This window comes from Rhipicephalus sanguineus, chromosome 10, assembly GCF_013339695.2.
Source record: "Rhipicephalus sanguineus isolate Rsan-2018 chromosome 10, BIME_Rsan_1.4, whole genome shotgun sequence".
Taxonomy (NCBI): domain Eukaryota; kingdom Metazoa; phylum Arthropoda; class Arachnida; order Ixodida; family Ixodidae; genus Rhipicephalus; species Rhipicephalus sanguineus.
In genome coordinates, this window is record NC_051185.1 from 45,712,801 (window position 1) to 45,727,974 (window position 15,174).

Consider the following 15,174-nt stretch of genomic DNA (forward strand, 5'->3'; position numbering starts at 1 on the left):
TTTTCTGTAATTTCACTTCGAATTATTCGAAAAATGTTTGAGAAATATTCGAAAATTATTCGAAATTATTCTATTCGATTCGCACTCAATCTTTATTATTCGAATTCGCTTCGCACCCAAAATTTTGCTATTCGCACAGCTCTAATTTAAAAGTACCAGTATGGTACTTTTAAGTATGGTACTAGTACCAGTATGGTACTATTCAAGTACGCTTGAACCCCTTTATAAAGGCATTGATTTAACAGACAATTGGGTATAAGAGACACCGGTGTGCCTACATCAAGACAGGGGTTGATCAGAAAATAACATGGTACCCTGCTTATCAAAAACACCTCTCACATATATGAGACAAGAACTCTTCCGGCACGTCTCTCATAAACGGGTTCAACTGTACCACACAAGGGAAGTCCTCTTCGACGAGATGAGTTACACACGCCCACCTGAATGACTTTCCACTTGTGGCCGAAGGAGGAGCTGGACGTCTCGAGGATGTTGAGGAAGATCTCCTTGAAGAACACCTCGATCTGCATCTTCAGGTGGGTCTTGAAGTTCTGCAGCAGTGCCAGGAAGATGGTCACCGAGATTTCGAACACCTCGGGCACGGACGACACGCCGTTCTTGGACAAGGCCACGCACAGGTACTGCTTGATGGCGTTGACAAACATGTCGTTGGTGCGGAACACAGGACCCGCATTCTGCAGGATGAGCAGCAGCAGCTGCAGCGAGAGCACCTTCGAGCGGAGTTCATGGGACCTGTGAAGCCAAAACATAAGAATATATATGGCGAAACCTCTGTCACTGTCCCTCAAACATTCGCAAACTGTCCTACCTAACTTTCGTCCGCCAGCAACTTGAATACGCCTCATCTGTTTGGTCCTCTACCGCTCATAATAAAATTAACATGCTTGAAGATATTCAGAACATAGCTGCCCGTTACATTTCAAGAAAATACGACAATCATTCCAGTGTGACTCGGCTTAAACTCGATTATTCCTTCCAACCATTATCCATTCGCCGTCAAGTGTCTTTGTTATGCTTATTTCACAAGTACGTCTACAGCAACAAAATATTGTCGTTGCAACTTCAATGTCAGCTACACACATCACGCAGGTTACATAATCACCGCAGCCTCACATGCATCTTTGGTCACACAATCGCGTTTAACACATCAGCACTACTGCACGTGGAATGACCTTCCCGATGATCTCGCGTCTTATAGTAACCCTAACACGTTTTGACACTAAGTTGAGGTACATTTTTTGTAACATTGTTTTATCGTTTCAGCTTCAAGCTTTGTTTATTTTTACGAAGTGCTGCGCTTTCTTTTCATTACCGTGCTGTAATGTGCCGTTGTACATGCTGTTGAATTTCACTGACGTACTGCATTGTCAAGTTTGTTGAGCTGTATGTTTTTGTTGTCATTATTCACTTGCACTGTAACCTTGTTCTTTACAAGTTTACTTCTGATTTCATTGTAACCTCCTCTTATTCAATGCCTTCAGACCTGCAAGGTATTTTCAATAAATAAGTAAATAAATAAACAAATAAATTAGGGGGCAGCACGTTTGGCCAATTTATTTATTACAGCGAGCATGTACGTGGCTAGGTGAAATTAAAATTCATCCGTCCTATGTATGCAAAAACTCCTAATGCATGTGCGCCACAAAAAGTGGGCAAGCCCCACTACTCGCCACTGGTCCACTAAAAATGAAGAAAACAGATGAGCGGCCAACACCAATTAAGATTTCTGGACGGACATAACCAATAATTGAGAAAGAGTTTAATGAACCGTCAGGATTAACCCAGTGATAAACATCAGGGCAGCACATTTCAGTGCCACTGGTTAACCATCTGTATGGAGTGCTTGGACGGTTTTTATATTCCTATAAAGGCGTAAAATTAATTTGCACAGCTGAAATGTTAGGCAACACACCAGGATCTTGTTTAAAGGGCCACTAAATGACTTTTCTTATGTTAATAAATTAATCTTTCACAATTCCAAAATCGCCTCGCTTGCCGTGAGAAGACACTTGGTAAGCGAGAAAGCGCACAAAAAGAAAATGCAAGTGGCGACGCCACCTTGAAAACCAAATGCCATGACGTCATAGATTTTGACAGCATCTGCTAGCTCCTACGCAATTCCTAATCGGCATAAATAAAGTACACTGTCTTCCGAGGGAGCACATAGACTTAACATACCAAGTTTCATGAAGTTTTATTCAGCCAATGTTGCCAAAGTACAAAAAATACAATTTGAAATCCGTGACGTCACCTGCGGCGATTTCGGCGCGAAATACAAAAGTGAAAGCTGGACCTTGATTTCTTTCTTCTAATGATGAACCTATGATGGTGGAATTAATGACATTAGAGTTCTCTGAGTAATATTTATCAATCATTGTTTCACTTCAATGTTTCAATCATTGTTTCATTGTTTCACAATTCATTGTTTCACTTCAGTGTACCTTTTAGAATGTTTTCCACGGCTTGTTGGAGGTGCGGGTTACACTCAAACCTCAATATAATGAACACGGATATAACGAATTATTGAGAATAGTCCTGTCATAGATACAGTGTTACAAAAAACGTTTATAATGAACTTTCGGATATAACGAAGTTATTTTAGTGGCAGATGTGACATTGTTATTCGGATATAACGAAGTTATCTTTGTAGCAGATCTGACTTCGTTATAGTGAGGTTTGAGTGTATATACAGTGGCAGGTTATACACGAGAACACACGATACAATGGCTCTGAAGGAGGTTACAAGACGTGGTTCGATATGTTAACAATTCATCGTAACTGAAGCAGGCTCGAGGCATACCGTATTTACACGATTGTAGGTCAACCCATTTTATCTAAATCTGAAATCCGAAGTTGGGGGGTCGACTTACAATCGCAACCGAAACTGGTACCACCAGCTACGGCGCGACAAACGAGAGATCAGGAACGCTGTGGCATCGTTACGACATTATGTTTGCATGTATTTTCTTGTGTATAAGCTGCACATTCAGTAACAATTTGCGGAAAATTTTCTAAAAATGATCCTCGCGGATTGCCGCAAAGCTAGTTTCCTTGCATAGCTGTGAAGCACGGCCGTGAAGCCACCTTTGCACACCGGAATTCGCGTTCTTTGTCATGACTATACAAAACACGTTGCGGGGGTAGTTGGTGATACTTTCTGACTTCAAATCATACAGCGCTACTTTTTATGAGGACATGGGGGAAAAGTGCGTGACAGGACGGGCGATGACTCCAAATATGGAGTCCGCACCCGTCCTCGCCTGTCCTGTCCTGGTGGTACGCGAAATTGTCACGCAAGAAACCCGCATCTTCGCATCGGAAACGGGTATGCCGAGGACGCACTTCGAGACCAGCAGGGCATGGACATCAAAGTTCATAAAGAGGGATGACGAGTGAGCATATGTAGGCAGTCTAGCGACTACGTAAATGAAGGTCCTTTACAAAATGCACTCCCAGTTTTTTTTTTTTTTTTTTTGCCGTGCAATATAAGGGGGGTGGACCTACATTCAAGTCGACTTAAAATCGTGTAAATACGGTGTTTCCGCATTTCACATCGTGTCATGCCACGCTGCACCACGACACAAAGTGTTCAGCAGTCGTACCTGGGATCTGGTTGTCCCTCAGGCAGGGGCTTCATGGAGAGCTTGCAGAGTGAGCGGAAGACCAGGAAGGCATCCTTCTGCACCACGTGCGCAAAGTGGGCCTGCACAGCGGCGCTCCCACCGTCGCAGCTTGCAGCCACGCTCTCCTGAGATCCCGCCCTCGGGAGCGTGGAGGACGCCGTTGACGACGACGTCGGTGCGTCACCGGAGCCCGCGACTACCCTGTTCAGGATCTCCTGCAGCACCGTAGCCACTACTTCTTCCGAGGACTCCTGCAAGCGATAAACGTGCATATTTGTACTGAACTTGAACTTTATTTCGCATCTATATAAGGCACAGATAACAGGGACGCAGACAAAAAGCCACATATCAGCTTGACTAGGTCTGTGCCCCTTACTGGCAACAGGCAGCAAATGTGCAAAAGCAAAGAAGAAAAAAAAAGAAAAAGAAAAGCATGAACAGGCGCATTTACAGAAAAAAACATGTGCATATAAAAACATAAGAAATAATTGACATGAATTTAAAATAACGTGTTTCACGAAACTTTCAGAAAAATAAGAAACAGTAAACCAGAGACAATGTACCGTATTTACTCGCGTAATGATCGCACTCGCGTAATGATCGCACCCCTAAATTTTGTAGTCTAAATTCGATTTTTCTTTTTCCCCGCGTAATGATCGCACCCCGAACTTGCCGCATCGATATGTCGTGTGCCAAGTCTAGCCGATGATCATCGCATTTATCATCTGTCGAATGTTGCGTTAATAACTCTTCCAAACTCACCAAGTGAACTGCACGCACCAAACATATTCGTAATTTTTTGCCCACCGTTGGCGGAAACGTACCACTTAGGATTGCAGTAAAGGTAAATGCCGCATTTTTCACTGAATGCCCGCCATGTGTTTTATGTCTGTGGCAGCTGAACGCGCCCATCTTTGTTTCTGTGATCTGAAAGCAGGCATCACTACGCTAATGCCGTAAATTTACTGATTTAAATGAAAGCATTCCTTATTTAGACAGAAGAGACTGTTTTGACGCGCGTGACGTACTCACAACCACCGTGACTGACGAAAAGAAGAAAAAAAAATGCGGTCGCTTCGCTCTGTGGGCCGCCATGTTTGTTTTGCTATCCCGCACTGTTACAGCGGCGGCCGCCTGTTGGTCGACCTGTTGTCATCCCGCAGCAACAAGCTGCCGACGCATTCCCATAATTCCTGAAAAAGCCGTGTCGCCGCCATCCCAGTCGCTCGTCACGGCGTCACTCGACACCACGTTTTTTTGGCTGTGCTTTGTGGTCGTCTGTTGAAGCACCGTTTCACCATGGGGCGGTATGCAAGCTTTACTGCCGCGTTCAAGCTGAAGGCGCTTGATTACGCGCTAGAGCACGGAAACCGCGCTGCCGGCAGACATTTCGGCGTCGACGAAATCCGGATCCGATATTGGAAAAAACAGCGCGAGAAGCTCATGGCTACGAACAGCACGCGCCGGGCTTTCCGCGGACCCAAAACGGGCAAGTTCCCTGACATCGAAAAGGCAGTCCTCGAATACGTGAGGGACATGCGCAAAGACGGTTGTGCCATGTCGTTAGACATGGTACGGACGCAGGCGCGCACAGTTTCCCGGAGGCTGGGAATAGCCACAAAGGACTTCCGCGCCAGTTCCGGCTGGACGACATGCTTCATGCGGCGGAATGGACTGTCGCTGAGGCGGCGGACGTCGTTGTGCCAGCGACTTCCATCCGCGTACGAAGACAAAGTGATCGATTTTCACAGGTTTGTCACGAGGATACGCCAGAAGAACGGTTTCCTGCTGTCACAGATAGGCAACGCCGACCAAACGCCGTTGACGTTTGACATGCCTCGAAGCACTACTGTGAACGAGAAAGGTGCTCAAAGTGTGCTCGTGAAAACGTGTGGTGCGGAGAAGCAGCGGTGCACCGTGATGCTCGCAGTGACGGCAGACGGGCGGAAGCTGCTGCCGTACGTGATTCTGAAGCGGAAAACAATTCCGAAGGGAAACTTTCCCCGTGGCATCCACATCCGCGCTCGTGGATGACGGCAGACCTCATGGTTGATTGGATCAAGACGGTTTGGGGGCGAAGAGCAGGAGCGCTTCTGCTTCCTTCACTTCTTGTGCTGGACAGCTTTCGGGGCCATCTTGTTGACAGTGTCTGTACCGAGCTGAAGGAGCGGCGCACGGAAATCGCAGTGATCCCTGGGGGTCTAACTTCGCTGCTACAGCCTCTGGACGTGTCACTGAACAAACCGTTCAAGGACAACGTCCGGAGGCTGTACGCAGAGTGGATGGCGACGGGCGACCACGATTTCACGCCAAGTGGCAAAATCAGGAGACCCTCCGTGGAAGTCCTCTGCTCATGGATTCTCGAAGCGTGGAGTACCATTTCCGACGAGGTGGTCGTCAAGAGCTTTAAGAAGACTGGCATTTCCAACGCGCTCGACGGGACAGAAGATGACCGTCTGTGGGACAGTGAAGACACTGCCGATTCCCACAGGGAATCGTGCGGCGACGACACTGACGCCAGTGACGCTTCGGACTCAGAATGAACGTTAGGGGGTCAGAGAGTTCAAAAAATAAAAGGGCAGTGTTCCATGCATGTAGCTCCTGCGTAATGCGCGCATTTTATTACAAAGGTAAGCCTTACTCTACTTTCATTTTTGGTTATGTTCATGATAGCTATCGTAAGAATTCAGATTAGCGACTTCTTTGCGTTTTCGGTGCTCAGAATATTGTTTTCACGGAAAATTTACCCCGCGTAATGATCGCACCCCGAAGTTGGCGTCAATTTTTTTGAAAAAAAAGTGCGATCATTATGCGAGTATATACGGTAAAAGCACTTGCATCCTAAACATGACATTCATGAAAATACAAAGTTTGAAACGCCTCACCGTGCACTTTCAACTTAAAATGCACGTTCATCAAAAGCACAAGTAAGGCAAACGAATCAGAGGATGAATGACAGGTGCACACACATCCTTAGAGAGAGTAAGTATGGCAATTAATGAAGAAAGTTAAGTAAAGATGGCAAGGCATGACGCAGCATTTGATTTCCATAATTTGTTTTGGAAACAACCCTGCTCATCACTATCACTATCACTATCCCCCTGGATTGCAGGAAAATACATAACCTACAAAGATTTCCTCTACCTGTGTAACAATGTTGCTTCAATGAACAGAGTTGGCCTTTGGGTCATTCCAAGTGAAACGTCCCAGCCCAAAATTCGACCGCCAGCGATTCTACTGAAAAAAATTGAGCTAGAAGGTAACTATGTGAGAGTGATTTTAGTAGAGTATTTTCGTTCAGAAAAATTATCTGGTCACGTGACGGCCTTTTGAAAATTCCGGCGAGATGGAAAAGTTGGATGGGAATATATTACGCGTGCTCACCCTTGAAACTGGGTACAATGGCACATTGTGTTTTAAACCATTCTATTGTCATTTTTCTTTCACGTGACGTCACAAGAAAAACCATATATTAATTTTCTGGCTTAAATAGGCTTAGCAAAGAAGCAAGAAAACGTGCAAATTCTGACAATTTTCGTAAAACCGGCGGCAACGTTTCAGCCGCAAAAATTTTATAGCTGTTTTACCAGTCAACGTAGTATCTGCTAAAAATATTTTTAACCTTTGTAAGCTAGCGTTTATTGAGATAAATGCTTGCAAAGTTGACAAAAAATGACTTTTTGTGGAGATTCACTCGTAAATTAAGCATTGAGGCCCTCGTGATAAAAATATGTGAAAGGGTTCTTTATATGCTCCAACGTCTTCTCTTTTGACGTGGAAATTTTTATTCCTGTAAATTTTGTTTAAAGCGAAAAAATAATTTTTGACGTCCACAACCAATGTCACTGGAATGCACTACCGATGTCTGTCTTTTCTGCAGAACACGTGCTTTTTCTCAGCGATTTTTTGGGCTTGCATGAGGGCTCCGTTAGTGTTTCAAGCAAACTATGGCAGCGTTATTTCGCATCAGTGTATACGCATATCGGAATTAGCTTACTTTCGTGCCTTCATAACTGGCACTAGGGGGAAGTCAGGCAGACGAGCACAGCATGGGCATTAGCGTTTGGCAGTGGTATTTATTGGCTGACTCTGCTTCAGTTTATGCCACACGGATGTGTGAATCACATGATTTCTTGCTCTCGGGTGTCTCACACTAGCATGAGAACAGCTTTTCATGGTTTACCAACACTTTCAAAAGGAAATTATGGCTTGAAAACGTAAATTTCTTGTTGTTCAGGCCTATTGCTTTCCGATGTGCCGTCCTCTGGTCACATTTTCTACACCTTAATCGTTAATGTCAAAGTAGGCCACCTTGTCATACATACGGGCTTTCTCACTTGAAGTTCATGACTGTTGGAGAATGATGCAATCACAACACGTTGTTCTGAAAAAGTAATAACAGTATCTGAGGTTTTAAGTGCCCAAACCAAGACATGATTATGAGGCACGCCATAGTGGAGGGCTCCGGAAATTTCTACCGTCTGGTGTTCTTTAACATGCACTGAAATCCCACAGTACACGGCCTCTAGCATTTTGCCTCTATCGAAACGCGAACGCCGAGGCCGGGATCAAACCCGCGACCTTTGGGTCATCAGCCGAATACCGTAACTGTTACACCACCGCGGCGGACAGTGTTGAAGGAGTAGGCGGTTCGAAATGGTACAGTTGTCGGGTCCCTTTGACAGAGATCACCATGGCGAATCTCTGAGCGAGCTGGGTTCTCGTTTCTTGAATTTTTCAATGTGGCAACCAAATCACTGTAACACTCTTTACATTACTTTTGGTCCAGCCAAACAAAGCATGTGGTGGCGGAATCTGACCACCATATGACTTTGGTAGACTTGCTCTTGCTGCCAGATGTTTCAGTGGGCCGCCAACATCGTCGCATGCGCTTTTGACATGGGAAGTGACAAGGAAGTTCCACTCTGCTTATAGGTTGTGGTCCTCCTCGTGGTAGCAAAAGTTCAAAACGTTATTTCTATTTTAGGCATGTAGCCCTTTAGGGGCCCGGCTTCTCGTCCATCTACTGTCTGATGCCTCATGGTCAATATATACATACCTAAAACAAGGCTGACAATAACCAGTGGAAATAAGCTAACAAGGTCTTAAATAATATGAGACAGAACTAACCAAGTATCAATCGCAATAATTTACCTAAAATCACGGAAAACGATTATGTTTGCCAGCGCCTACCAGTGACATTGGTTGTGGACATCAAAATTATTTTTCGCTTTAAACAAAATTTACAAGAATAAAAATTTCCACGTCACAAGAGAAGACGTTGGAGCATATAAAGAACCCTTTCACATATTTTTATCACGAGGGCCTCAATGCTTAATTTACGAGTGAATCTCCCCAAAAAGTTATTTTTTGTCAACTTTGCAAGCATTTATCTCAATAAACGCTAGCTTACAAAGGTTAAAAATATTTTTAGCAGATACTACGTTGACTGGTAAAACAGCTATAAAATTTTTGCGGCTGAAACATTGCCGCCGGTTTTACGAAAATTGTCTGAATTTGCACGTTTTCTTGCTTCTTTGCTAAGCCTATTTAAGCCGGAAAATTAATATATGGTTTTTCTTGTGACGTCACGTGAAAGAAAAATGACAATAGAATGGTTTAAAACACAATGTGCCATTGTACCCAGTTTCAAGGGTGAGCACGCGTAATATATTCCCACCCAACTTTTCCATCTCGCCGGAATTTTCAAAAGGCCGTCACGTGACCAGATAATTTTTCTGAACGAAAATACTCTACTAAAATCACTCTCACATAAATACCTTCTAGCTCAATTTTTTTCAATAGCATCGCTGGTGGTCGAATTTTGGGCTGGGACGTTTCACTTGGAATGACCCCTTTGCATTTAAACAAAGGCGAGTAACTAGCACATTTTCTTTTTATTTCTATATGCTGTATGGTCAAGGTGAGGGGGATTTTGTCAGCGTGGCATCAAGCCTACATCTGGTTGGCCGCTCTAGGATTCAATGAAATTGGTCACCTTTAAAACAAAGCTTTCAATAGCCAGCATTCGCTGGCTTGGCTTTGGATTAGGGAGCTGTTGTTCGCTCTCCAAGCAGGCACTTTCTTTACTTAAGAAAAAGAAAATGCCAACGGCAGTACGATCTGTACACAGGGACTTTTCACTTGGCAACCCAATGCTCTACACACTTGGCCAGAATCTCAAGTACAGTGAACATTCCTAGTGCAGGCTGTTTTCTTGGTTAGATGACCATAAACTGTGATGTGTGAAAAGGCGGCACAATCTGGCAGTGCAGTTCGGAGGAGATGTTTTAAAACGACGCCATTCTCCATTACCATTGATGCGTCGCACCCACCCACTCAATATCAGTGTGCAAAGAATGCGATCACCAGCAACATTTTTCCACTTGTAACTCGACCACTGGGGGTGCGGGCACTTCCTGTGGTGTCTTATACCATGACCGTCACACTGTGTTCTTATTTGTTAAAGAGCATTAAAACGAGCTCGTTTCGCAGAAATTCCGGTGTCGGTGTCAGCGATGGTGTTGGCAGCGGCGTCATTGTTTGTGAGTGAAAAATCGGCATTGTCCATGAGCGAAAATTCGAGGTAGATGCAAATAAAGAAATAAAAAATCTTCCGTTCGAGCGGGATAGGGATTCGAACCTGTGACCCCTCGCACCATAGCACGATGCGTTCAGCTGCTCGACACCACGCATACATTCTCAAGCATACTAACGGCGAGCTATTTATATTAGGGGTGTGCGAATATTCGTAATTTCGAATATTTTTCGAATAGTACTTGCTATTCGATTCGATTCGCACTGAAATTTTAATATTCGAACTATTCGAACTTCCCAAAGACAAATGCAGTCAACGTCCGGTTAAAAGTGACCTCTTCAGATTTTTAATATGCTTCACCTCATTACACACACGTATTGCGGCAAAGCTGCCTTTCAAGCTCCGTTACGGTCGAACTTAGCCAAGAGACAAAGTCGGGTTGGAAGTGGTCCCTAGATTTTCAATATGCTTCACCTCAACACACCCCCGTATTGCGGCAAAGCTGCCTTTCAAGGTCCGTTACGGTCGAACTTAGCCAAGAGACAGTCAACATCAGTTTTGGTCCCTAGATTTCCAAGATGCTTCACCTCAACACACCCCCGTATTGCGGCAAAGCTGCCTTTCAAGCTCCGTTACGGTCGAACTGAGGCAAGAGACAGTCAACGTCCGATTGATGATGATGATGACAAACTTTATTTATGTACAGGCAAAGCTCCTGTGGATTGCCTCGTAGGGGCCTTGCTGATGGTCGGGGCCCTTAGTCCAGGGCTCCGCTGGCTCTTGCCATCCGCTCTGCTCTCTGAACGAGCCTGATCTGGTCGTCGAGGGCCGGGCTGGACAGCAGTGCCTCCCATTGCTCACATGAGGTGTTCATGTTGTGGTGTTCGAGGTCGTGTAGTGTGCACTCCCATGTAATGTGGTACAGGGTTGGTGTGGCCCCGCACCATGGGCATTCATCCCTGTAAGATGTGGGGTGCATGCGGTGTAGTGTGTGTAGGTTTTTGTAGGTTCCGGTTTGGAGTCTACGCCATGCAGCGGCCTCCTTCGTCGCAAGCTTTTGATGAGGTGGTGGATACCTTAGGCGTCGCCCTCTGTGGTAATTCAGTATTGTGGCATACTGGAGGTCAACTGGCTCCGGGTCCGCTGCAGTCGACGTAGGGAGCGCTCGGTTGTGTACGAAGCCTCGAGCTGCCCGGTCGGCGTGCAGGTTACCCGTGATGCCAGAGTGGCCTGGTATCAATATGACGGTCTGTATGTAGGAGTCGTCCTTGCCTTCCCTTGGTATTTGTGCAAGGACATGTGCCGCAGGCACACCCAATTCTGCCCTGCAGGAAGTTCCTGCAGGCCTGCTGGGAGTCTGTGAGTATTGTCAGCGGCTTGTTTGCATGCAGGCCTTCGCGGATGGCAAGTGCGATGGCCAGCTCTTCGGCTTCTGTGATCTTGCAAGGGCGGACAGATGCTCCAGAGGTTATGTGGCCTCGGCGGTCGCATACCACTGCCACTGCTCCTTTAGTCGTCGTCCCATACATGGCAGCGTCCGTGAAACGGGCTGTAGTTTGGAATCTATAGGTTTTCTGGAAGTATTGGGCCCTTGCTCTCCTTCTGCCGCTGTGCAGGTTGGGGTCCATGTTGCGTGGAATTGGGGCAACGTGATAGCCCTCCCGGACATGACGAGGTATCTCGCAGGTTTCCTGGGCTCTCGTTGTCGAGGCTTGGAATCCTAGGGTTTTTAGGACCTGTTGGCCCGTGCGAGTACGCTCAAGTCTCTGTTGTTGTGAGACGTGAAGTGCTTCAACAAGTTCGCTGAGGGTGTTATGAAGCCCCAGTGCCATCAATTTCTCAGTAGATGTACTGGTCGGCAGACGGAGAGCAGTCTTGAATGCCATTCTCAAGAGGGTGTCGGCCCGTCTGGTCTCAGATTGTGTGAGATTATAATAAGGTAGGCTATATGTTATGCGGCTTACCACCAGGCTTCGAACAAGTCGAAGGGTGTCTCCTTCCTTCATCCCTCTTTTCTTAGATGTCACCCGAGATATCATGTGTGATATAGCCTTGACGCTGGTTTGGAGGAGCATAAGGGTGTGGGTGGCTCGTTGGTTACTCTGCAGCCACATGCCCAGGATCCTGATCAATGGTTTCTCTGGTATGAGGTTTCCATTGAGGTATACCTCAAGTTTTTGAGATGGGTCTGTGGAAGCTGCGTGGTTATGTCTGCTTCTCCATACACGTAAGATTTCAGATTTCTCTGGGGAGCACTGTAGACCATGCTGGCTGACATATTCTTGGATGATGTGAGCTGCAGTTTGCAGGCGCTCTTCCTTTTCAGCGAGTGATCCTTTTGTGGTCCAGAGTGTCATGTCGTCTGCATAGAAGGCGTGTCGGAGCCCTTCTACCTCCTGCAGTTTTCTGGCAAGGCCGTCAACGTCCGATTGGAAGTGGTCCCTAGATTTTCAATATGCTTCACTTTCTCACACCCCCGTATTGCGGCAAAGCTGCCTTTCAAGGTCCGTTACGGTTGAACTTAGCCAAGTGACAGTCAACGTCCGTTTGGAAGTGATCCCTAGATTTTCAATATGCTTCACCTCATCACACCCCCGTATTGCGGCAAAGCTATCTTTCGCAAATGTATTAACTCAAGAAAACGCTGGTTCCAATATGGAGATGAAAGATGTGGCAGAGTTGGGGGCTCAATTAATGCTGTTTTGGACCTGAGATTTGGGCAGGAAGTCCGAAAAATCGGACGCCGAAGCTTTTTAGCATCCAAAATTTCAGATGTTCTTATATACCGACGTCTACGAGGCAGATTTGGAACTCTGGACTTGAAGGGAGCACACCCTTGTCCGCCACATCAGTTGGCCTTCCACAGCAGTTGAAATAGAAGGAGAGGCTGAGGAAATGGCATCTCTGCCTATCACGTGTAAAGTGTTGTCGGCAACACTTTGGTTGCACCAAATCATGTACATAAATACAATTCGGCCTCTACATTGCCTCATTCTTGATGAGAAAGACAACTATGAAATATGACCCCACCAGCGCTTCATCAACCTAGCGAAAAGAAACACTTTCATGTTGCTATCTCCTAAGAATATGCTTAAGAATCCTCTCCAACTTTTTCTGTAATTTCACTTCGAATTATTCGAAAAATGTTAGAGAAATATTCGAAAATTATTCGAAATTATTCGATTCGATTCGCACTCAATCTTTATTATTCGAATTTGCTTCGCACCCAAAATTTTGCTATTCGCACAGATCTAATTTATATACACCATTTACCGTTGGTAGTACACACATCTCTGAGGTTCTTCAGCGGCTTGACTATCAGCCGCGAGATGGTGCAAAGGGCCCACGGGCACGCTTTTAAATGACATCACCCCGCCGTGTTGCCGTGTTTCGTCGTGCCGCATGCATGGATATAGGAGCCAGAGGGCGTCCGCACCTTGGCTTTCCTTGTAGCACTGTTTAGGTCTCCACCGAGAAGCGAAGCCAGGCTAGCGATTGGGAAGGCGATACGAACACGGTCTGATTACGCTATCGCTTTCTACTCTTGAAAGCGAAGTTCAAGCGTTCTCCAAGCTTTTTACAAACACAGCATGCAGTTCTGGCCGACAGTGATTCTCATGCTGCATCACACTCCTTTTTATCGTGTCTGCCTCAATGTGTCTAATGTGGAGGCACACAAAATGCTTCAAGTATCTTGCAGCACAGGAAGTGGTCGCTCAAGTGTATAGCCTCTGAATACAACTCGCTTTGCTTTTTGTACTGCATTGTGAATTTAAACATTAAGGGTAAGTTACGGAACATGTTCATTGCTGAACACTGTGCAATTCTTGTGGTCGTGCGCTGTTTCCTCTTGCAACCACCAAAAAACATTGCTTACACCAATCGCCATGGTGAATGGGATCTTCCATGAACTTTTGCAAGAAAATACCTAACAAAGAACCCTGAAAAATTACAATTTTCATGCTGCCCTGCCCCTCTGATAGTTCTTCAGCCCCTCCTGTGTAAAAAAGTCGGCAAGTATGCACAACAAGAAAGTTCCAGTTTCAATACTGTAAGAGTTTATTCATTCACATCTCAGGGGACCTGAAGAATTGTACAAATTAACCCAACATCGAATTATCAAGGGTATCAAGAAAACAAAAGATAAAGACCTACTACATAACACACCTACATTTATTGAATGAATCTGCAAATTCCGTTCTTATTTTGCACAACAGCAGTCAGCAAGCTGCAATTATCGTCTGATTTTTCCCATCCTGTTTTCTGGCTGCATCGTTTGGGCTCGGTGAGGTGCACTTGCTACACAGTTAAGAGGTCCCCAATAAGCGGCTTGACACTAATACACGTGAAGTTTGTCATGCCAGAACAATCGACTCACCCCATGACTACGATCGTCGGTGACACTGCTTGTATCGTCCTCCTCTGCCGCGCTGTCCTCGGTCACCGACGATGGCGCAGGAGGTGGGGTCTGTGAGGGCTCAACTATGGAAGTCGGTGTCGCAAAGCTGCACCAGACAAAAGGAACATAGTGTGAAAAGAAGTCATAGGCATGCCGCCAGCAAAAAAATGATAGTGTTACCATTAGAGTTGCCTGGGGTAGAATAACCGCTACAGAAACAAGTACCAACAATGTAACTTGTTACAAGTACTACCTATCAAGTAGAACTGTTGTCTTTCCGTTACTGTAAGAAAAGTAACCATGTCACATACACAACCTTTAAACTTCATTTAAATTTGGCTGTACAACAAATAGATATATTACCTTTCTGTGATAAATATATACATCAGCCTTATCCACCTGTCTTTCTTTCAATGTTCTCCTTCTTCTATAAAACATCATTAGTAAATTCTTTGATGTAATGATATTTGCTTTAGTAAATGAAATAAAGCAACACTGCTTTGCTACATAAAAAGTGGCAGTGTTACAGTTACAAGTTCCACTTAAATATAAAAGTAATGAGTTGCAGTTAGAAGTCACCTCAAAAAGTAACT

At 45.3% G+C, this 15,174-nt stretch overlaps 1 protein-coding gene across 2 annotated transcripts in view; it reads right to left on the reverse strand.

Moving 5' to 3' along the window:
• LOC119371787 (brefeldin A-inhibited guanine nucleotide-exchange protein 1) overlaps positions 1-15,174 on the reverse strand; it is a 63,850-nt gene that overhangs the window by 39,632 nt on the left and 9,044 nt on the right. For both annotated transcript variants that reach the window (XM_037642246.2, XM_037642245.2), the window contains exons 5-7: positions 14,561-14,687; positions 3,624-3,895; positions 441-753 (exon numbers count right to left, since the gene is read on the reverse strand). In XM_037642246.2, the coding sequence (XP_037498174.1) occupies positions 441-753; positions 3,624-3,895; positions 14,561-14,687 (712 nt within the window). The remainder of the gene's footprint in view (positions 1-440; positions 754-3,623; positions 3,896-14,560; positions 14,688-15,174) is intronic.